This window comes from Eleutherodactylus coqui, chromosome 3 (assembly GCF_035609145.1).
Source record: "Eleutherodactylus coqui strain aEleCoq1 chromosome 3, aEleCoq1.hap1, whole genome shotgun sequence".
In the NCBI taxonomy this organism is placed as follows: Eukaryota; Metazoa; Chordata; class Amphibia; order Anura; family Eleutherodactylidae; genus Eleutherodactylus; species Eleutherodactylus coqui.
In genome coordinates, this window is record NC_089839.1 from 169366011 (window position 1) to 169390702 (window position 24692).

General features: G+C 44.5%; 1 protein-coding gene across 5 annotated transcripts in view; it reads right to left on the bottom strand.

Moving 5' to 3' along the window:
- The window catches only part of DCP1A (decapping mRNA 1A), an 88467-nt gene that overhangs the window by 23138 nt on the left and 40637 nt on the right, over positions 1-24692 (bottom strand). For all 5 annotated transcript variants that reach the window (XM_066596529.1, XM_066596527.1, XM_066596528.1 and 2 more), the window contains 2 exons: positions 22505-22571; positions 5604-5727 (listed from right to left, as the gene is read on the bottom strand). In XM_066596529.1, the coding sequence (XP_066452626.1) occupies positions 5604-5727; positions 22505-22571 (191 nt within the window). The remainder of the gene's footprint in view (positions 1-5603; positions 5728-22504; positions 22572-24692) is intronic.

Below are 24692 nucleotides of genomic sequence, written 5' to 3' on the forward strand. Positions count from 1 at the left end.
TAACAGAGAATACCAACCCACCGCTCTGAGCCTGCAGTATTGAAGAGGCGAGCGCTCCCTTAATGCATGAGAATAATAGGTCAGAAGCGGCTGCTGTTCATTCAGGAAAGGGACCGGAGAAGACCACTTTAGGATGGCAGCATTAAGACACTTCTCGCTAGCTGTATATACTGTTATCCAGGCCTCAGAATCACAACCTGCTCTCATCCAGCAGACACTTGTAGGATAAGCTGTACTTAGAAGTCTAGATTAAGTCACTCGGGCCCTTACTAAATCTCTTGGTGCCTTTGTGGACATGCCAGGCTGTCATTGGGGCCAGTCTTGTGTGGGCGGCTCATCAGGATTAGGTTATGATCCATCTAGAGCACGGCAGCAACATAAGCACTTCCCAATACGGGCCTGTGGCTTAATGACTAGAAGTGAGAGCGCTGCGATGGGAGCGAAGCAGGAGTGATGGTGGAATCCAAGGGGAGAAAGTAGGGAGGTCATATAAATAACTCCAAGACTCCAACATACTGTGTCATAACTAAGAATATAGAGGCCACGTAGGAAACATACTAACGGGATGGTGTAAACTACTTTAGAATCTGCCAACGTACAATGCGGTGCGGTCCTCAACATGTTAAACACACATTCAGCCGTTTCTTAACCAAGCGATCAGTCGCCTTCACAGCTCCGACAACACCTAATATCCATCACAAAGCTGCCCAGATGCAGAGGACACGTCAGGTAGATGTGATCTTCTAAAGTCTGTCTGGGTGGTTGCTTCTTTGGATAAGTAATGGCGGCCATAATGTATGGTCCAAACAAGCGCATTTTAAGCATTTACTAAAGCAACTCTCCGGTTTTGGGCCACAATTCTGTCCCAGGACAGGAGGGGGGTACATTACCTGGCCCCTCCAATCTACTGGTTTTGGTCCCCATTTTCGGCTGTTCAAAATAACTGCAATTTTCTAACCATCTAATGCACGCTCTCTTATTGGCTAGTGTTAACCTTCAATTGTGGACGGCCCCTCGCATTTATTATGTATTATTCACATGCAGTGTGGCTTTAAAACACCGGGGAAGCCCAGGATGGCAGTACCAACGTGGTTCACTTTTTGAGGTGCAGGGCAGCCCACTGAACTATTATGGCATCATTAATAGGTTGCTGGTCCGCATGGTGCACTACATGTATCAGAAGGTCTGCCACTTTGTATCCACTCTGTGTGGGAGTGTACGCCAAGCAGCCACCCCCCTATATTAAGAGGCTGTGTGAGTGGCTGTCCCATCAGTGTCTCTCACAGGTGTAATTATCTCCCTCATTTGGTAGTTTGGCATGCTGAGGGGGTGCACATGTTTGCCCTCCTGTATCTAAGTATATGGCCATTTTCAGTGATTGTCAATTGAGGACAGGATTAATTTGCTACACTTCTGTGGGGCTTCCTCGTCTTCTATATATTGTGGTTGATTGTATGCCCAATAATGAACTAGATGCTTACAATAACTTGTTTTTATTAATTTCCAGGTTATGAATAATTAAAAAAACATGTAGAAATAATCAACTTTTCATTATATACTTAATATTACATAATAAAGAACAATAGGAACTTTTCAGTCTTAATTCAGTTGGAAATCCAGCATTGGGAGGGGTCTGTGAAACTCCATGTCCACAGTTAAAGGTTAATCACGTGAGCAACGCTGGCCAATCAGACAGCATTCGTAGTCCAACACTACTAATGAACTGTAGGGATTAGGTAGTCTGAAGATCACATTGGTCATCTTCCACTTACAACCTCTTCATTTTCCTTTAACCCTTTCCAATCCAGATATTGAGATTTCCCTACATAGCTCCTATGTCACTATGCAGAGGAGAATGTTGGAGCCCTCTTCTGAATACGTATATTAAAGTATACAGAGGGGAGCACTGAAGGTAGATCTCTCCCCTGCATAGTGTTTGCATACAATGTGTATAGCACATGTTTCTGTTATAGGATGCCTCCATATGGCTGTGTTACAGAAATAAACAGTCAGACACCATCATAGACTCCACACACAGCTCTATTACATGTACGTGTCACAGACACCATACACGGCTCTGCTACATGCGCATGTGAGACATAAACAGCTCTGCTACATGCGCACATCGCACACAGCTCTGCTATATGCATGTCACACACAGCTCTGCTATATGCATGTCACACACAGCTCTGCTACATTACATGCGCGTCACACACAGACCACACAGCTCTGCTACATTACATGCGCGTCACATACACCACACAGCTCTGCTGCATTACATGCGCGTCACACACAGACCACACAGCTCTGCTACATTACATGCGCGTCACACACAGACCACACAGCTCTGCTACATTACATGCGCGTCACACACAACACACACAGCTCTGCTACATTGTATAAATACAACTTTGTATGATCTCTCCCATGATCTGTTTATACCCAGGACTGCGACGGTAACGAGAGGGCATCCGCTACGTCTAGAAGAAAGCAGGTTTCATCGCCAACACAGAAAAGGGTTCTTTACTGTAAGAGCAGTGAGACCGTGGAACTCTCTGCCTGAGGATGTGGTGATGGCAAAATCCATAGAGGAGTTTAAAAGGGGACTTGATGTCTTTCTAGAGTGGGAGGATATTACAGGATATAAATCTTAGGTTAATTGGTAATCCAGGTATACAGGCCAGGGATTAGTCTGATTGCCATTAAGGAGTCGGGAAGGAATTTTTCTCCCAAAAGGGCTAATTGACTCCTGCCTGTTGGGGTTTTTTGCCTTCCTCTGGATCAACAATATAGGAGGATAAACAGGCTGGACTAGATGGATATTGTCTTAATTCGGCCTTACATACTATGTTACTGTGTTACTATGTTACATTACATGCACCACACACAACAAACACAGCTCTGCTACATTACATGCGCACCACACACAGCTCTGCTACATTACATGCGTGTCACACACACCACACACAGCTCTGCTACATTACATGCATGTCACACACACCACACACAGCTCTGCTACATTACATGCGCGTCACACACACCACACACAGCTCTGCTACATTACATGCGCGTCACACACACCACACACAGCTCTGCTACATTACATGCGCGTCACACACACCACACACACAGCTCTGCTACATTACATGCGCGTCATACACACCACACACAGCTCTGCTACATTACATGCGCGTCATACACACCACACACAGCTCTGCTACATTACATGCGCAACATACACCACACACAGCTCTGCTACATTACATGCGCAACATACACCACACACAGGTCTGCTACATTACATGCGCGTCACACACAGCTCTGCTACATTACATGCACGTCACACAACACACACAGGTCTGCTACATTACATGCGCACCACACACAGCTCTGCTACATTACATGAGCGTCACACACACCACACACAGCTCTGCTACATTACATGCGCGTCATACACACCACACACAGCTCTGCAACATTACATGTGCATCATACACACCACACAGCTCTGCTACATTACATGCGCATCATACACCACACACAGCTTTGCTGCATTACATGCGCGGCACACACAACACACACAGCTCTGCTACATTACATGCACGTCACACAACACACACAGCTCTGCTACATTACATGCGCACCACACACAACACACACAGCTCTGCTACATTACATGCGCAGCACACACAGCTCTGCTACATTACATGCACGTCACACACAGCTCTGATACATTACATGCACGTCACATACACCACACACAGCTCTGCTACATGCGCGTCACACACACCACACAAAGCTCTGCTATATTACATGTGCATCACACACAGCTCTGCTACATTACATGCGCTTGTCACAAACACACACACCGCTCTGCTTCATACATTCTTCGTCAGCCTGTGCTGGTTTAGGATCTCTAATGACGTCACCGTCATGCAATCGTGGTGTGGGGTTTTGGGGGGGGGGGGGGGGGGGGAGAGGGATAAGATTATTAGAGGTCCCGTCAGCACACGGCTGCTGTCCAGCTCTGCAGTTTTTTAATTAAGCGAAGCACCTGTGATGAGGTCAGCGTGATGTGAACAGGGGCGGAGGTCAGAGCCCAGGGTCTGATCACATGACGGTGACATCACAGGTCCTGTGAGCACTCTGCATGTTTTATGCTTTAGGACCTGTGATGTCACCATGTGATCAGGGGCGGAGCAAGACAAGCACTCACTCACGGATTAGTGGTCATTAGCACTTTGATTTACAGGATTATTACAAATGATCTTCCTGATGTGAAACAATCACAACTCGCTTTTAATTTTCAAAAAATTGCTAATAAAATCCTCATGACAGATCACTTTTCCAAAGAACCCACAACACGCTTTCCCACATAAAATAAATAAGAGCGGGGGAGTGTGCGGGTGGCGGGGAAATTAGATTGGAAAGGGTTAATCCCATTCTGCCTCATAATGCAATTAAAACTGACAATTATATTGTATTTCCCTCTTCCTCCTCACAATTCTGTGTCTGAGACAACTTGCTGCAGCAGGTGCCTACCCTAATGTCCATCTGCAGGAGGACACATAATTAAAGGAGTTTTTCTGAGTTTTTTTTAACTAGCCTGCCCTTGTTAAAATAGAATAAAATCAACTATACTCTCCCATCCCTTGTCCTGCACCTCCAGCACTGTACGTCCATTCCCCCTGCTGGTCTTCTGTCTATCGGCTGCAGTCAGCCTTTTGACGGGGCGTCACAGGATGCTGCAGGCAATCACAGAGCTCACCAGTTGACCACTGAGGATCGTGATTGACTGTAGCAGACTGTGACGTCCCGGTCACAAACGGTTTCTGGAAATAGATCTGGCGGCATCAACGGAGATGCGGGGAGGGGCTCTTTTGTCTAATCTTTAAATCCTCCCTCATCAGCCATTTGCTAGCCAAACAATGGAATAGTTCAGCAGGAGATTAAAAGGGTTGTACCAAGATTACAAGTTATCCCCTATCCATAGGATAGGGGGTAACTTGCTGATCGGTCAGGGTCTCACCACCGACACATCTGCCGATCTCCAGAACGGGGGTCCCAAGTCCCCCATCCTCTTCATTGCAGGCTTAACTGCACTCCCTGCAGTTAGGAGGGGACTGAATGGAGCACTGCTGGCACAAGAGTGCTAACGCTGCACTCACTTTCAATGAGACTGCGGAGATAACTGAGCAACAAGTGTTTAAGTATTTCCGTCAGCCCCACTGAAATGAATGGAGCGCCAACTGTGCATGCTCAGCCAGTGCTCCATTCATCTGTGGGTGGAGAAGCGACTAACATTCTCGAGATCAGCGGTCCTGCAGACAGATAGTGGGGGCCAGATTATTTCCAGTTTACTTATTCATTTCTATGGTTAGTGATCGTTTAATTTATCTTTATGATGATCACACCGTCGTTTCTTTTCTGAAAATAGTAAATTCCCTGCATAGTCAAATTATAAAACTGTGCCTTCTGCTACCACTAGGGGGCACTTAAGAGCTTAGAGTAAAAACTTCTGTACCACAATATATTTTCTCCGGTATAAAGTGTATTTAAAATTCTAATTCTGCGAACAAAGCTAAGAAATAAAACTAAGTCACCTTTTCATACTCATTCTTGGCCTTACTGAGCATCTCCAGGATGTCTATTGGTCCGGCACTGTAGCCATTTGTACCAACGGGACTTTTCCGATTCTTCACTCTTGCCAATTCCTGCTGCACCACACTAGAAGCAGAAAACAAGTCAGAAGAGTAAGGTTACGTTCACACGTAGCAGATTTTGCACAATAAATAGCCTGCTGAGGTATTTTGTGCGACACGCGTGTAACATGCAGATATCAATCCCGTATTTGAAGGGGTGAAATCTGTGCTGGGAATCAGCAGCATAACTTGCTGTGCTCGAATTAATATCTGCGCAGGAGGTACATTTACATTACATTTTTTTCTGATGCATGTGGATGAGTTCATTAAGGGTATGTTCACGTGGCGAAATCCAACTCTATAAAAAATCTAAAATCAGTGGCTGCTACAGTTTTTGGCGCAGAGCTGCATGCAGATTTTGACCCAATTTTCGGAGGCGGAATTCACTGCGGAAAATTCAGTAGCGAATTCTGCTGTGTGGACATATCCAAAAAGTGTGGAGGAAGAACAAAATGTAGGCATCTATACAGGAAAGGCTTCTTTACATTTAGAGGGGTTAAACTACGGTATTCCTGAGGCCAGGCTCACATGGGTGTATTCCAATTGTGGAATCTGCGATCGGCGTCCACAACAAAACACGGACATTGAAAAGCATGTACTTAGGCTTTTTTGCTCACACTCACGGATATGAATTGCGTATTCCGTAAATGGAGGAAAAATTGCAGCATGCTCTATTTTGCCGCGGAGAGCCTCCATTGAAGTCAATGGAGGCCGTCCGACCCATATCCCATGCGCAATTACAGAAACCACAGATACACAGGGTCGCCGGCCACGCTCACAGACGGAATCCTCTGTGGGCCTCCCACATGAAAAATCCCGTCTGTCCATGTGAGCCCGGCCTTATCCCAAGAGGTAGTGATGGTAGAGACGCTGACTACATCTCAAAAAGGGCTTGATGGTTATCGAATAAATAACGGTATTGGGGGTTATAATTAATCTAAACAGGTTGGACTTGTGTAACCATGAAAACCTGTTACAGACCTAATGCCGCCATACAATGGATCCACTGGTGGCGATCCGCAGACCTGCATCGTTACATGTAGAAAGCATCACAATAGGAGAAGAAAAACCAGAGCTGCTGATCTGTTCGGCTCATAGATAATTGCCTAAATTTTAGTGAGAATGACGCAACCCCCCCCCCCCCCTCCCCCTAAGCCCCATGGTAAGTCATTCTGAGCATGGCAAACTCGTGTATAACGTACGCCACGTCAACAAGTGAGAAATACTGAAGCACTACTGGTTGAATTGGCCAGCAAATTGCCCAATCTAAGCACTTGGTGTCCTTGCCAAGTTGTAGTGTTGGGGAGGGGGGGGGGGGGGCAACGATGTAGCATCTCAATGGGCTGTATGATCCAGCATTGTACGTGCCGTAACAATGTGCATCCACTATAGCCATGCAACAAAGAAACAAAATGTCTCTAAACCAGGCAACACATTGCATTAAGACCAAATTATCACCGGAAACCTGCTACCATGGGCTTAAGAGAAAACCATCAATGACATCTTTAATCACATTTTGGACATGGTCCAATAGAAAAATGTCCCAATCATCACCAACTCTAAATATAGCTGCTTCTAACCCCGACTGACCCTTCCAACTGAGCTTCTGCTTCACTAGCTAAACCCTTCCAGGCCAAAATGTAGCAATGACAATACATTACTAAACTCATATCCCTCCCGTAATCCTCTGTAATAAAAGCCCTATTAATCAACAAAACAAGCTTTGCATGTGCGGAGTGGCAGCCGAGCGGCTCTGGCGTGTCTGAGGTCCTGTACCGTACAGCTCGCAGCGACGCCGCTGTGCGCCATCCAAATGATTCCCCGATGTGTCACTCATTCAAGTCACCATTTCTGCAGGTCCCAAAACTGTCTACAAGGTTGTAAATGCTTCTTAAGATGGGCTGTGCGATATCTCCCAGTTATAGAATCTAACAGGGGTGATGGGGAACTAAATACACAGTGCGATAAACAACAGAAACAGCAATTACCAAATAAACGACTAAAAGCTGCTTCATACTAAGGTAGGCTACACGGCGAGCGAGTATCGGGGTGAGGAACTCGGCCCCATATCACGCTGGTCAACGTTCGCTTCTCACTCTGTCAGGCTTTCTTCATTCAAAAATGCCTCGCATCGCTTTTATGAAATTGCGCTCCTCAGGCACATGGTTCACGTGCCAGAGGACCGCAAGTGTTCCCCACTGATCTCACCCATGAGAATGCACTCTTATAATGGGGTTGGTTGAGGTTCCGTTACTGCATGACAATCACAATGACAATCCACAACAAATCTGCCCATGTGAACATACGCTTAAGCTTTTCAGCTTTTTGGCAGTAAAAACAGAGCTCCACTCAGGCTCCAAATAGCTGTGTGAACAAAGTAGCATAGTATGCAGAAAAAAGCCACATGTCCATCCAGTTCAGCCTATTAACCCCCAATGTTGATCCAGAAGAAAGCAAAAAAAAATCTAATGAGGTAGAAGAAAAATTTCTCATTTAAATGGAAAAAACAATTCTTTCCTGACTCCAATCTGGTAATCAGAATAATAACTGGATCACCGACCCTTCTGAAGTTATTAATGATTAAAACAAACAACATTGTATCGCTCAAAAAAGATGTCCAGGCCCCTCTTCTACTCTTATTATATTCACCATCACCACGTCCTCAGGCAGAGAGAGATCCAACGTCTCACTGCTCTTACAGTAAAGAACCCCCTTCTATGCCGGTGTAGAAACCTTCTTTCCTCTAGATGTAGATGATGCTCCCTTATTACAGTCACAGTCCTGGGTATAAACAGATGCTATGGGAGATCTCTGTATTGTCCCCTGATATATGTATACATAGTTATTAGATTGCCCCCTTGTTACAGTCACAGTCCTGGGTATAAACAGTTGATAAGAGAGATCCCTGTATTGTCTTCTGATATATGTATACATAGTTATTAGGTCGCCCCTCAGCCGTCTTTTTTTCTAAACTAAATAAACCCAATTTTGATAACTTCTCTGGGTATTGTAGTCCGCCCATTCCATTTATTATTTTAGTTGCCTGCCTTTGTACCCGCTCAAGACCTGATATGTCCTTCTTGACTACCGGTGCCAAAAACTGTCCACAATATTCCATGTGTGGTCTGACCAGTGACTGGTAAAGAGGAACAACAATGTTCTCGTCATGTGCTCCTAGACCTCTTTTGATGCACCCATGATCCTATTTGCCTTGGCAGCAGCTGCCTGACACTGGTTGCTCCAGTTAAGCTTACAGTGAACTAAAATCCCCTTTTCCATGTCAGTGTTACCCAGTGGTTTCCCATTCTGTGTGTAATGGTGACATGTATTTCTTCTGCCCATGTGCAGAACTTTACATTTATCAGTATTAAATCTCATTTGGCACTTTTCTGACCCCATCTTATCCAGATCCTATTGCAACCGCTTTGTGTCCGCTCTTGTGTTAATTACTTTACATAATTTTGTATCATCTGCAAATATTCATATTTTACTGCACAGTCCTTCTACCAGGTCATTAATAAATATTAAAAAGAATAGGGTCCAATACTGCCCCCTGTGGTTCTCCACTAGTAACAGTGACCTAATCAGAGTATGTACCATTAATAACCCTCTGCTTTCTATCACTGACCAGTTACTTACCCACTTACACACATTCTCACCCAGACCAAGCATTCTCATTTTATTTACCAACTAGAGATGAGTGAACGTGCTCGGCCCCGCCCCTTTTTCGCCCGAATACCGCGATTTCCGAGTACTTCACTACTCGGGTGAAAAGTACTCGGGTGCGCCGGGGGGCGGGGAGAGGCGTGGCGGCGTGGGGGGTAGCAGCAGGGAACAGGGGGGAGCCCTCTCTCTCTCCCTCTCCCCCCCACTCCCCGCTGCAACCCCCCACGCCGCCACGGCGACCCCCGAATTTTTTTGCCCGAGTACGGAAGTACTCGAAAATCGCGATATTCGGGCGAAAAAGGGGCGTGGCCGAGCACGTTCACTCATCTCTATTACCAACCCTTTATGCGGCACAGTATCAAACGCTTTGGGAAAGTCCAGATACACAAGATCCAGTGACTCTTTCCAATCCAGTCTACAACTTACCTCCCTGTAGAGGCTGATCAGGTTGGTTTAACAGGAGCGGTCTCTCATAAACCCAAGCTGAGATGGAGTTACACAGCTATTTTCCTTGAGGTCCTCCAGGATAGGATGTTAGATTTCAGATGGCACTAAATTCATTCCACTTCCCATTTGCCCCTTAATTGCTTTTTTAAGTCTCTGCTGGAGCTATGTAAATGTAATGCAGCTGGCTGTTCAGGGATACATTCCTAATGCACTGCAATGAGCCTAAACATATACAATTTATCTTCATTGCACCTTAAACTCTCAAAGAAAACAACAATGAGCAAGACGCAGCGCTACATATACGACATGTAATGGCGGTTTAAATAAATCTCTTCCTGGGATTTGTCATAGCTGGAGCAAATGTAAGGCCCATTCACATCAACGCGAGGGCTTTTAGTTTTCCTGATCCATTCAAGGTACAGAAGACGGCAACCATGGGCCGAACAGAACAGTCATATGACAGAACCAAACGGACGTCATTGACTATAATGGGGACTGTTTGGTTTCCGTCCGTCTGACAATTACCAGATTTGATAGGATGAACTAGCACAGCATGCTGCAAACGGAACCTCTAAACCTGATGGGAATGAGCTCTAGATTGGTTTATGTACCACTAGCGTGGCATGGTTTCAGGTACTCACTAAAGGGGGTGATGTGGAAATACTTGGCATTAAAGGGATATTCCGGGACATTAACTACTGATGACCTGTTTTCAGAAGAAGTCATCAATGATTGAGGATTGCAGTCATCGTGGTCAGAACCAGAAGTATAATAGGAGGCATGAGAGTGAAGGAAGCTAATACACTTCCACCCCTGACCACCGATGACATCTGCACCGCTGCACTGACAGCGGGCTGGACAATCAGCTGATCGGCAAGGATCCCAAGCAGCATGTGCTGAATGACCTAGCGCATCAAAATTAAACCTGTGTCAGGCAGCTGATGCCAAGGCAAATAAGTTCATAAGGTGCATTGGGGCTCAGACTTGCGTGATAACACAGTTCTACCAAATCCCTAGTCAATCGATGCAGGGAGGACTGTGTACAGGTTTGGTCATCATTCCATAAGACAGACATTGTAGAGCTTGAGTGGGTACAACGTTGGGCCCCCAAAGTAACAAATGCAGTGGGTGGACTACAACCCCCAGGAAGATTGCCAAACTTAGGGTACATTCACACACCGCTGACATTTTCCTCAAATAACTCCAACCCAAAATCTGATATGAAAACCAGCATATGACTTAGGTTGCATTGACACAGGTGAGTAGGATATCCGTTCAAGAAACTCTGACCGATATCGCCCTTGCAAAAATGTGATTTTCCGTGCAATTGTGATGAGTTTTACGAGAAAAATGCATCGCTGTACATGCGATTTTCACAATTATTTCATAAGTATGAAAAATCTGCATGTTATTTCAATAGAATACAAAATTGCATTGCACTCACGTGAAAAACACATCTGCATGAGATATGATTTTTTTTATACTCCCATAGGAAATAAGCAATATCGCCCAAAAACTAAAATAGGACATGCTGCGATTTTTCTATATCTCTGCATTGCTTCGAGAGAACAATCGTCCCTGTTAGTACAGCCATGGCAAATAATGGGCTCCATTTACATGCGACTCTTGTGCATCTTGCACCCCCGTAAATACACCCTTAATTGGGGTGCGCAAAATATGACTTTTTAACGTCAGAATTGGATGTAAAAAGATTTATGAATTTCCCCGTATGAGCGGTCCGATCTGCTTACTTTCATTTTTATCTGTACTGCGGATGGTACAACAATGTGGAAAATAATCAACATTCCACTAGTTGGAGGGGAGGGGGGGCTAGCACCCCAGACTTTGTACAGTAATGTATTTAATTTGTCTTTCACACATAATTTTAATTCTAAGTATATATTACTTTCTTAGATTTCCAACTAGCGGGTTATGTTAATCAGATAATTTCCACCTCCACATTCCGCAAGCCTTAGGTGGGAAATAAGATTCTTCATGCTAACAGTAATCAAGCAGTGCATACTATTAGGGCAATCCCAGTGGGGAGCCGACTATGGCAAAGAGGAACTGGAGCCAAGAGAATATTTACTGACAGCACTGGTTTATTCCCGCCTGAAGCACGGAGGTATCCCGGATTGGACAACGTTCCATTCCCGTGAGAGTCCAAAGGAGAAGTCACACAGATCTGTCCAAAAGACAGGTTTTACTCAACAACTGCCCTCACATTCTACACCGACTGTATCTTACAGCCCTCAGTTCAAGAAAATAACAAGATACAGTCCAATATTCACCCATCTTCATGGATAGGACTGCTTCCAGAGCAGTGTATATAGTAGATATAAAACGGCTACACACCCTGTTACAAGGCCAGGTTTTCGTCATGTTAATAAATGCAACAAAGATGAATAATGTCACCTTTATCTCCACCTTCACCCCCCGTTCAGCGCGAGACAACCCCGATGCAGGGGTTAAAAAAGAACACCGGAGAGTGCTTACCTGAATCCCCGCGCTCCGGTGACTTCTTACTTACCTGCTGAAGATGGCCGCCGGGATCTTCTCCCTCGGTGGACCGCAGGGCTTCTGTGCGGTCCATTGCCGATTCCAGCCTCCTGATTGGCTGGAATCGGCACGTGACGGGGCGGAGCTACACGGAGTCGGCATCCTGCACGAGCGGCCCCATTGAGGAAAGAAGAAGACCCGGACTGCGCAAGCGCGGCTAATTTGGCCATTAGACAGCGAAAATTAGTCGGCTCCATGGAAACGAGGACGCTAGCAACGGAGCAGGTAAGTATAAAACTTTTTATAACTTCTGTATGGCTCATAATTAATGCACAATGTACATTACAAAGTGCATTAATATGGCCATACAGAAGTGTATAGACCCACTTGCTGCCGCGGGACAACCCCTTTAAGAAACAAACTGAAATCTTTTAGGGTAGAAAAATATGCCTCCCTCACACAGGCGTTGGGCAAAGCGCCGTATTTTTGATCTTGACGCTTAGCCGTAGATGCTGGGTTTTAGTACTCCCCATCATTGATGGAGGCGCGCTAAATGCCGAAAAATAGAGCAGACTCCGCTGGAAAGCGCCACGATTAGGTGCCTAAAAGATGAAACAGGCAGCAAAATATTTTGCCTTGACAAAGACCGAATGTTGAGGTCGAAACCTCACTACCTGTGAGATGATGCGGTAACTATTCTGCATCCCTATGGAGGCATAAAGTTTATTCGTTGTGCACCAAAAAAAAATTTTGCTGCCTATTTCATTTTTTTCTGTACTTCTGTGGGACTCGGATTCAATCCCTGTACAGGCGTGCAATATATGCTCTTTGGAAGAGATTGTTTGTTTCCCCCCCTTATGGGTTGTGGTGAGTGCTGCTGGCTTCTATTATATTTTCTTACGATTAGGTGCCTGTCTCAGAGGCTCCATTGACAACAATGGGAGAGTTATACCACGGTACTGAAAACGCCGTTGTAATTGCAGAAAAAAAACGCATAAAATAATGTGCTTGCATAAATATGCACACCCTAAGGGCGCCTGCACACGAGCGGAATTCCACGGAGGGATTTCTGCCGCGTGAAGCCTGCATAGGATTGCGTTAACAAACGCAATCCTATGCAGATGGCTGCAGTTTAGCCGTGCGACATCTCGCGCGGCAAACAACCCACGGCATGTTCTATTTCTGTGCGGGGCTCGCAGAGCTCTACACAGAAATGTCACCCGCCCGCCACCGGCTCCGGTCTGCGCATGCGCCGGCTGCCCAGTAAGCCAGAACATCAAACAGCCGGAGCCGCGGGCGAGTACGCACTGGTCCCTGCAGGCGCTCGGGTCGGGTCCCGCGGCGAGAATCCTCGCCGCGGGATCCGACCCCCCATCTGCAGGTGGCCTAAAACTAATACTTTGTTGATGTACGCTTTGATAGCATTCAGTTCTTTTGGATAGGTGACTACAGCATAGAACATCTTCACTCGGCAATCTTTGTCCCCTCTACCTTGCAAGAACGCTCCAAATCTTCAGGCCAACCCACAGATCTTCAATGGGATTGAGGTCTGGGCTCTGGCTGAGCCATTCCATAACCCTGGTCTTCTCCTGGCCATTCTTTTGCTGATTTGGAGGTCTGCTTTGGGTTGGTGTGCTGAAAGGTAAAATTCCTGCTCATCTTCAGTTTTTTAGCACAGAGCTGAAGATTTTGTGCAAAAATGGACTGACAATTCTCTCTAGCTTTACTAAAGCCCCAGCTGCAGCAGAAAAACAGCCCCATACATAATGCAGCCTCCACATCTTCACTGCGGGTATGGGGTTCTTCTGGTGAGGCGCAGTGTTGGCTTTGTGCCAGACATACCTTCTGGAATTCATGGCAAAAAGTTCCCACTTGGTCTCATCAGACCATAACAGGCTTTTGGCAGACTTATGGATGTTTTTCTGTGTTAAAAAAGGCCTCCATCTTACCCCAAAGCGCAGACATATGAAGAATATAGGTGATGGTTGTCAGATGCACTACTCAACCAGTATGTGCCAGAAATTCCTGCAGCTCCTTTAATATTGCTGTTGGCCTTTTGGCCGCATCCCAGACCAATTTCTGTCTGGTCTTTTCATCACTTTTTGAGGGGCGCGCAGTTCTTGGTAATGTCACTGTTGTGCCAAATTTAATCCACTTTTTGATGACCATCTTCATTGTGTTCCATTGTATATGTAATGCCTTGGAAATGTTTTGGTCCGTTCTCCTGACTGACACCTTCCAACAATCAGACCCCTTGGATGTGCTGTAAGTTTTTACTGAAAAATGTCAGGAAAATCCTAAAGAGCTGAACTTTATATGGAGAAATCAGAATCCCTGTAAATAATGGCAGCGGAGTGCTGACTACTATTTACCATGAGTTTAAATGTGATTGGCTAATTCTAAACACAACCACACCCCCAACATAAGAGGGTGTGCAAACTTATGCAACCACATTATTTTAGTTCTGTTATTTTTATTTTTCCACCCTAAATGATTGCAGTTTGTTCTGCAGTGGAATTGTACAGATAACGGGTCACATTGTAGGGGGAAATAAATCTGAAAGGATTCCTCTTTGGCGGATTTTGTAAAATGACAAAAACCTGCCATTTTAACAGGGTGTGTAGACTTCTTATACCCACTGTAAGAAACACCCAACTCTGGAGAGCAGTTTTCAATATTCAACCAACAAACTGAAGCCAGCATGGCCTAATATCCTAGGGTTTCAGCTGTAAAGTTTGCTTTGCAGATAGGCAATCTACCAGGGTTACCAATTCTGACCACGGAAATGTTTTTATCACAGGATTACATTAATTGCAATATTATAGATATGAAAATTGTTTTTGTTCTTCAGTGGCTCCAACTTGCTTTGATGGATCTCAACCACACTTGGTAAAGATACTATTTTCATGACCAACTTAAAATAATGAGGGGTGGGAAGTTTTAACAGTTTGTTGCTCACAGCAACCAATCACAGCACAGCTTTCATTTTACTAGAGCAGCTTAAAGAATGAGAATTGGCTGCTAAGTGCACCTTTTTTTGACACAGTTTCAATAAATGAGGCCTATTATATAATCTATGGTAAAATAAGTTGCTTTGTGATTCAGCGTATAGAATAATTTAGACGTGTGGTGGATATGGAAGATCTCCAATAAAACAGACACCCATCGGACAAGATCAGCAGAAAGCAAATAAAGTAGAACTACTGCAAGTGAGCGAGATAAGAAAACAATGTCACCAATGACTTAAGACAGACTGGTGAAGACCCAGGACAGTAAGGACTGCAGAGACCTGGGTACAGCATTAAGCCCAAATTCAAAAAGAGAAAGACAGAGTCAGTGCATCAAGGGCAGTAAGGCATTCCAATTTTTTGCTGGAAGGTTCTCAATATGATCCTAAACAAGGTCTACTATCAAAATTAAATATTATTGAACAAATGGACCAAATATGTAGCTACTGTCAGGCCAAAAAACGTAAAACAGAGACTCCTAGAATTAAGTGTAGGAGTGGAAACCCCGCCAATGCCAGATATATAAGCTAGTTGGAACATATAAATGATAATGTTGATATGCCTCCATGATAGTTTATAGCATTGAAAGATTCAGAAGGTCTCCCGTGGCAGTGCTGTAAGACGCCAGATTTCAAACAGGGAGGTCCATCTTCATCGGTCCCCACATGGTCTCAATTTACGAACGAAGATCCCTTACCATTAGGAATTAACAAATACATATGATGCATTATTTGATTAGAATGTTCTCTCTTTCACTGCGCTTAGTTTTTTAGAGTTAGGCCGGACTCAAACAAATGGGTCGGATTCCACATGTGTGAGGTCCACAGCGGATTCTGGCTTTGAGCCCGGCCGGTCACCCTGTGTATCTGATTTTCCACTAAGCGATGACATGGGTACCTGCAGCCCATATGCAATGTTAATTACATATGCGTTGCAGGCCGGACGGCGTGCATTGACTTTAATGGAGGCAAATCAGCAGCAAAAAAGAAGCCTGCTGCGATTTTTCTTTGGCTTATCCGAGTGTGTGAAGGAAAAATCGAAAGTTCATGTTTTCCAATGCCTGCATTTTGCCATGGTTCGCGATCGCAGGTGCCGCAATTAGAATCCGTCCATGCGAGATCCCCCCCCCCCCCTAATTCAGGTTTTAATATTCACATTTCTACTTGTTCTCCATATGTCCCCACTCATGATCTTCTACATTATATTTTCTTTGCAGTTTGGCACTCTGCATATGCTGTATGAAGGCTGTAGAAGTCATTTTATTGGTATATTTACTTATCTTGTGCTTGTTATGTCATAACATATACATACATACACAGTCGCATCACATTATCGTGTCCACCACCTACTTTTGACATCAGCAGTGCGGTTTATTACATCAGATGTCACATGTTGGAGTTGTGGACACACGCTTGGATGGTTAGTATTGTAAATAGGTGGAGGGTTAATAATGTCAGATGTATGACTGAGGATGCATAACACATCTGAAACGTGTTTGCGTTGGGGAGTCACGGTTTTCCTGGTTTCTAAGGTTATGGATAGACCATTCAGTCCTCAGTCCGTGAAGCTGGATATTTCTTCTTCTCGGTTAATGTACACCTCAAGAATTAAAGGGCCACGCTGCTGAAAAATATTCTTCATTCATTATGTAACTAGTGCCCCAGTATATATTGTATAAGTCGGTTAGTATTACCTTGTTTAGTTATTCCTTTTTATTTGAAAATTCCCAGAGTCCATATCTTCAGGTGGATCATTGGGACCCCCTTGGGATTTACCTTACTTTATGTTAATCTCAATTAGTCACTATTAAAAGGCCCATTTACACGAAGCGATGATCGCTCAAAAATTGCTAAAAAGCGATCGTTTGAGACATCATCGTTGCGTCTAAACGTGCGGCCATCGTGTGCTTTTCGTGCACTGCTAGCTGATCGTTAAATTCAGTCCAACCTATAAATCATCCTTCAGCCTTATCAGCAGTTCTCCGCGGGTAGTGCCGATAGCATTATTTCCCGCTGGAGAACAAAAGAACTGAAAGCAGATAAGAGCCATTGGGCTATTAACTGCATTCAGCTAAAGGCTTCATTTGCACACTTAATTGCTCTTAAGTAGCTGAGTAGCTACTTAATAGTTTATGCAAAATGATCGCTCAAAGCTGTACCTCAAACTGTTGTTTGAGCAATCATCATTCAGTGTAAATGGGCCTTAACTCACCAAGAAACTGCATGGGCTGTACCACACAAACTCTTCACAAAGGGGACAAACTCCTAAGAGTTCCTGCTGATGATGAGAGGCTCCTGTCACAGTTATAAAAAAGTAGATTAAAATTCCACCTCCTGACTGGTCTGTAGCTCATTTAGGAGAGTATCAAGTATAATTGTAAATCGGTATAGTAACTAAACGCAGGATAGTGCAAACCATCGTTTTCTCCCCACAGCCATGTATGGATGTGAAAGCTGGACTGCCAAAAAGCTGATAGGAGGATTGATGCGCTTGAGCTGAGGTGCTGGCGAAAGCTGCTGCGTGTGCCCTGGATGGCGAGAGTAACAAATAGAGAAGTCTTGAATCGTATAAGACCCGACATATCACTGGAAGACAAGATGACTAGGCTCAGGCTCACGGATTTTGGCCATGTAATGCGAGCAGAATCGCTAGATAAACCAATAATGCTTGAACAGATCAGTGGCAAAAGACCCGGCCGCCAAAGGACATGATGGCTGATACTGTCAGAGCTGATACTGGCATGGATATCACACAACTAAAGAAGCAGTGCAAAACCGAAAAACATGGAGGGAGCTCGCCTTCAGGGTCTCCAAGGGTCGTGAACGACTAAACGGCTAACAACAACGGTAATCATACTGTCCTCCCAGCAGGCAAAGATGGTACTGGCTCTAGCTGCTCATGTGCTACTGTAGTGATGCATCACAGGATTTCTAGCAAAACAGGGATAGGAGGTTGCACTGCATGGAAGTGACTGCAATATACATAGAAGACATCCAAAATGTGACAGGCAATGAGGCAGAAATGGTAAACATGTGTTTTTGCTTGAGTGGCCCTTTAATACGTACATGCATAATTTTATATAGAGCTAGCTATTTAATTTAGTTAACGTGAAAATTGGTAAATTTGAACCAGTATGCTTACATGAGATATCTAGCATGGTGGACCGAGTGTTCAGATCCTAGTCAACAAGTCTTGAACATTTCCAGTTGTGAAGAAGTTTTTATTATCATTTTAATATATGCAGGTGGGAATCCAGTAGTACATAGGTTTGGATCCAGTATGGTATTACCTTGGGTCACAAGAGCCCACTATGAAAAGAAGGTATTATGTGGCGGGACATTATGGAACTACACAACCCTATACGTGGACTTCACGCGGGTCTGATGCACGGATCGTGAACCACAAGAGCGGTCAATAGGAAACGTGTGTGAGTGAATACAAGCGGTCATTTTTCATACTAAAGTCCTGATCCATTCCATCTATAACCATAATACCTCAGATTGCTGAATGCCTTTAAGCAATTTATTCCTATGTACTTCTACAAAATCACAAAAACAATTAAAAATGCCTAAAGCTAAAAAAGCCTACTTTGCATAGCAGTCTGTGCAACGTATTGGACAGTTTGTGGCCTTGCTATGAATCAGCTTCTGGAGACGGATCAGTTTACTGAAGGAACAGATTTGTATCTGCTGTGCCATGTGCGCAATATAAATTATATATCATTGGGTACAAATTCATCAAGCGGATTATTTATTTCTTCCACTTCAGATAAGGAAGATAGGACAAAGTTAATTGGTAAGAGCTGCGAAAGAGTCGGAAATCTGTTGCGTATCATCCATCATGTAGAAGCAAGCAGGACCCTTTCAAGCCAAAGCATGTACCGCTGAGCAGAAATTACCCTTCCAGATGATCAAAGCATAGCAGAACGAGGAACACAATTAACAGAATTAATTGAGCTTCCTTACTGGGAGCACGAGCATCTGCTGATGTGTACATAACGGCACGACAAGCCGCCGACGTCAAGGGACACCGAATCAGTGCTGAATCCTTCATCAAGTTCAGACTGAATTAGGCCGGCTACACATGGACATACGGTATTTGCGTGCGCAATATGTAATGTATAGAACCCAATGACTTCAATGGGTTTGTTCACATGAGCGTATTTACAATGCACATTTCGGCAGCGCAAAAAAAAATAAAAAATAGAACATGCGCTATTTTTCTGCAGATTTTCTCACCAAAGGTCCCCATAGAAGTCGATGGGGCCAGCAATATGCAAGGAGATGCATAAAAAACACTGCGCAATTGCACTGAAAAAAGGAAGATATCAGGAGCTAATTACTGATTTCAATTGGTGTCGGTTCGCCGCGCGCAAATGAATATGCCCTGTGGGCAGAAAAGTACAGTAAAATAGGATGATGTGCATGCTAAAAAGATTCGCCTATAACGCAAAAACGTAGCACTAAGGTGGCGCTCAATTGCATTTTACCCGCGGGATGTGAGCCATTTTTTAATGCAAAAACACCTCATATCACTCCTGTGAAATTGCGATCTTCCGGTGCTTGTTTCGCTCACGTCAGAGGATCGGCAAGTGCTTCCCATCGGCATGCGATGTGTTTGACTATCCTATTGGAAACAATGGCTGATGCGTTCTAAGGGATGTGAAAAAGAATTGGACATGCAGTATTTGTTTACCTCATAGCATCACTGTGAAGGAAAACATGGCTCATGTGTACGGCTCCATTCAAAAGAATAGAGTTCATATTTGCGCAAGTTTTGTGCGCCTTACAACGTGCAAGATCCACGCTCGTGTGAATGTAGCCTTAGGCTGGGTTCACACTGCATTTTAGTGTGTGTCCGGCGTTTCCGTCTTCGGACTCAGTCTTAGTCACCGAAAATGGAGACTGGAGACCAAAGATGCAGACTTGGGGAGGGTCTCTGATGACAGGTTGACATTCGTTTTTGCTTATTTTGGAGGACAGAGAAGTGTTGCCAACTACACCAGTGTTTATTCTAAAATAAATAGAAAGGAATGAAAATCATGTCAAATGGAGTCACCGGTGGGCTGTACAGGGAGGCGGAATGCCTTGCATCCAGGGGTTTTCAGAAGGACTGCAAGGGTGATATTGGGCCGTGAATCCCAGCCTGATATCGCCCTCGCCAGTGTGCAGGAGTCCTTAGAGATGACTTGCTGCAAGTTAGACAGTGATTCTACAGATGCACTCAGTCAAACTACAGGTTTGCAGGATGCAGTTGCAGAGTTGAAAATGCGGTTATCAAAGAGAGATAGTAACCTGGAATAAAGGCCCATTTACACGCAACAACAGTCATCCCTACATGTATTCGCTGCTGAGTTGTATTTTTTAATGGTACTATTTAATGGGAAAATATCTTTGAGTGCGTCTTGTTTCTACGGTGTACAAACTGCAAAAAAATGACATGATACCTTTACTCTATGGGTCAGTACGATTACTATGATATCAAATTTATATATTTTTTTTTTTTTTTTTTTTTTTTTTGCTGTACTACTTTTTTTTTCAAAGATATTATATATTTATATATTTTTTTTTAATTATTTTGTGTCCCCATCTTCTGACAATAACTTTATTTTTCGGTCAACATAGTTTTGCGACGGCTCATTTTGCGCGGGACGTTCTGTAGAACTCAGTATTAGTTATGGACTATGTTGTATGCTGTTTGCCGTGTGCAACAACAACTGGCAGGCGCCAAGTCTCCTGAAGCCTGCTTACACGAAAGCTGCGCCATTTTCCGTATGGCAAGGCCGGCGATCCACAGGCAAGAAACCCCCTTGCCACAACAGGCAAAGTGGTTCCTCTCCTGGATCGCGGGCTTCTCGTTGGATCGAGGGCTTCTATGTGAAGCACTGAGTGGGGAACGTGTACATGGAACGACAAGCCTGCAATCCAGCGATGTTTTTAGTATGCCGACTGAAAGTCAGCAATAACGAATAGTAAACTTTTTTTTGCATTAGCACTGGACGATTAGCGCTCAAACTCGTTCATTTGAACGAATTTAGAGCACTAATTGTCTTGTGTAAATGGGCCTTAAGTCACTAAAAGCTATTATCCGAACACAACGCTATTGTCCCCTTATCCGAACACAACAAAATCCATTGTAATTAAAGGAATATACCAGCAGTGGCACAGAAAACTTTCAAAGTGTTAAACAGCCTGTTACGCCGGTAGCACATAGGCGTTTGTAAAATCACCATGTTTTTAAACGCGGCGTTCTGGAACTGCGTTTTCAAACGCGTTCGATAGCGTATTTAACGCACCCCATCAGTGCAGTGGGTGCTTTGGCTAAAAAGCGCTGCAAAACACTAAAACAGAACAGACAGCGTTTGATTAGTGCGGCGTTAGAAACTATGCCAAATATACAGCTCTCACATGTTGACACGGTACGTCCGTGTGAACAACGCTTAACATTCAAAAAACATTTGTACATAACAAAACTTGATTTTGTTAATGCAGACCTAGGGTCCGCCATACACATCATGGCCCTTTTACACGGGCTGACAGTCATTTAAATGACTGCATAAGTCCCCACTAAAATCGTTAGCACTAGTGCAGAGCATTTAGACTAAAAAACATTGCTACCTTCTACGTGAAGCGGTGAGCGGGGAGTGTTTACACGCAACGAGAAGCCAGTGGTGGTCTTTTGCTGACTAAAAGTCAGTGATAAACTGTGAACGACAAGTGAGCGATTTTTTTTTTGCCTCTACACTGAACGATTATTGCTGAAATTAGTTTGTTTGAACACAGTTTGAGCGATAATAGTTCAGTGTAAATGGACAATTAGACTTGAGCTGCCCAAACCTGCTGTACAAGTTTCGGAAGTGTATGAAGGTGGCTCAACTTTCCCTACAGACGAAGATGAAGTGGAATTTCAATGCCCAGTTGTTTGTTTCCCCAAGAGATAAGCTGGCACCAGAGTCGTCTGTTTACCTCCCTAATCACACGACTATTCGGTCAAGCCAAAGGTTGGTAAGTATGAATCAGCTCGAGAAAACAGCTGTCGGAATGTGTATGAGCGGCGCTACCGTTACCCAACAGACTACCGCTGGTGTCTGAAGAACCTAGACAGAAAGCTGTAGATTACCTCCGCTCAGCAGCTATTAACAAGTGTCTTGCCCAAGACCACCTTATCAATAATCGTACTCACTGGGTCATCAGCTTTGCAATCCTCTGGCAGTCATTCATGTCATAAAACCAGATGCTGTAAATGGACACTGAAAGAGATAAAGATACATAAAACCATTAGAAGAGCTTTGCTATCATCCCCAAGTGTCTTCTACAAGCACACAAGATAACTACAAACCACCCGGAAGCTGCACATTCTCAGGAACACATGATAAGCTCAACAGCCTTCTTCCAATGTCAGGTTTAATATTAAATGTCCTACATGACTGTTTGCTCTAGTCGGTATGATCACGGGAATAAACCTAAAAAAATAAAACTTATATGGAATGTAACCTCTCGATGAACACGTCCAACAGATACAAAGATTTTGTTTCCAAACCGATCACTCTTCCATCAGTGGTTTGAGAATCCATTGCATGAAAACATCTTAACATGGCTTGTCTCATTTGACAGCCATTTACTGTAAGCTCTATTTGTGCATATGGTTGTCATCAACGGGGGTCCTCTACATCTAAGAGATCCAGAGCAAATAGCAATCGCTACCTCTTGCCCCGGCGCACCCATATATCTCACAGACACTTCCTCAGTGACTGTGCCTCCAGGGCCAATATACAGAAGTAGCTGATCCCTTTATCTCAGGAAGCAACCAGTTGTTTGCTGGCGGTCAAAAGGGGTATTTCCCACCTTTACAGATGTGGGTCCCAGCCCTATCATCCAATAGGTGGTGCTGCAGAGGTATTGTTCCATCTTCCTTATTTGCATATTTCCCAGAGAAGCTAGCATGGAGTTATAAGTCTCCTCACTCACCTTCTGGGTGCTCTCCTTAAAGGGGTTGTCCCGCGAAAGCAAGTGGGGTTATACACTTCTGTATGGCCATATTAATGCACTTTGTAATGTACATTGTGCATTAATTATGAGCCATACAGAAGTTATTCACTTACCTGTTCCGTTGCTGGCGTCCCCGTCTCCATGGTGCCGTCTAATTTTCAGCGTCTAATCGCCGGATTAGACGCGCTTGCGCAGTCCGGTCTTCTTCTTTTGTGAATGGGGCCGCTCGTGCCGGAGAGCGGCTCCTGGTAGCTCCGCCCCGTCACGTGCCGATTCCAGCCAATCAGGAGGCTGGAATCGGCAATGGACCGCACAGAAGCCCTGCGGTCCACCGAGGGTGAAGATCCCGGCGGCCATCTTCACCAGGTAAGTAAGAAGTCACCGGAGCGCGAGGATTCAGGTAAGCACTATCCGGTTTTCTTTTTTAACCCCTGCATCGGGTTTGTCTCGCGCCGAACAGGGGGGGCTATTGAAAAAAAAAAAAAACGTTTCGGCGCGGGACAACCCCTTTAAGGAGAGACAATACCCCTGTTAGCCCTATCTCCAGGACACTTACCTACCCGTTTCTGAAACTAATATGACTAAAGGGAAACAACTGAGGATGTATCGCCAACTCTTCTTACATTCTGCCTCCCAAGGTGGGATGAAGGTCAGTAGACCCCTGTTCTGGAGTTAAACGCAGGTCCATGACATGGGACCCACATCGATCAAACATTTATGGCATATCCATATGCAGCATTGCTCCATTCCAGTGAGAGAGAGCTGGATGGCAGATTGTAGCTTGATGGCAAGAACATGTGGCCCATTAGTGCCGGCCTAACCTGAACCTTTTCATCCATGGCTGTGGTATAAAGGATTTAAAAGACTGCTCGATGGTTCCGTTGTTTGGCTGCTTTAAAGGAGCCAAACAACGGCAATTGTGGAAGTTCCGTATCCGGCAGAGGTTGGACCTTAACAGCACAGTGTACAGAACAGAGTACATATATCGTGCACGGTTTATTGTCTGTTTATAGAGTATATCGTGTACACTGTACGGTATGTAATCTGTGTATGGAGTATAGAGTACTATATACAGACAATGAATATGGTATTAATTATATAATCTGTGTACTTCGTGAAAAGTACTGTATAATGTAAGTATAGTGCGCCATAACTGTCTAATCGGTGCAGTTTTTATAGTGTAAAGTACGTAGTGCACAGTATATAGCATACAATGTTCAGCCGGGTTATAACGTACATATTACCTACAATATACAATGTGTGTAGTTTATCAAGTGCGCCCCGTATAATGTGTGTTGTTGTTGTTTATTCGTTCGGTCACTTCCAACTCTTCGTGGCCTCGTGGACCAGCCCACGCCAGAGCTTCCTGCTGGTTGTCGCCA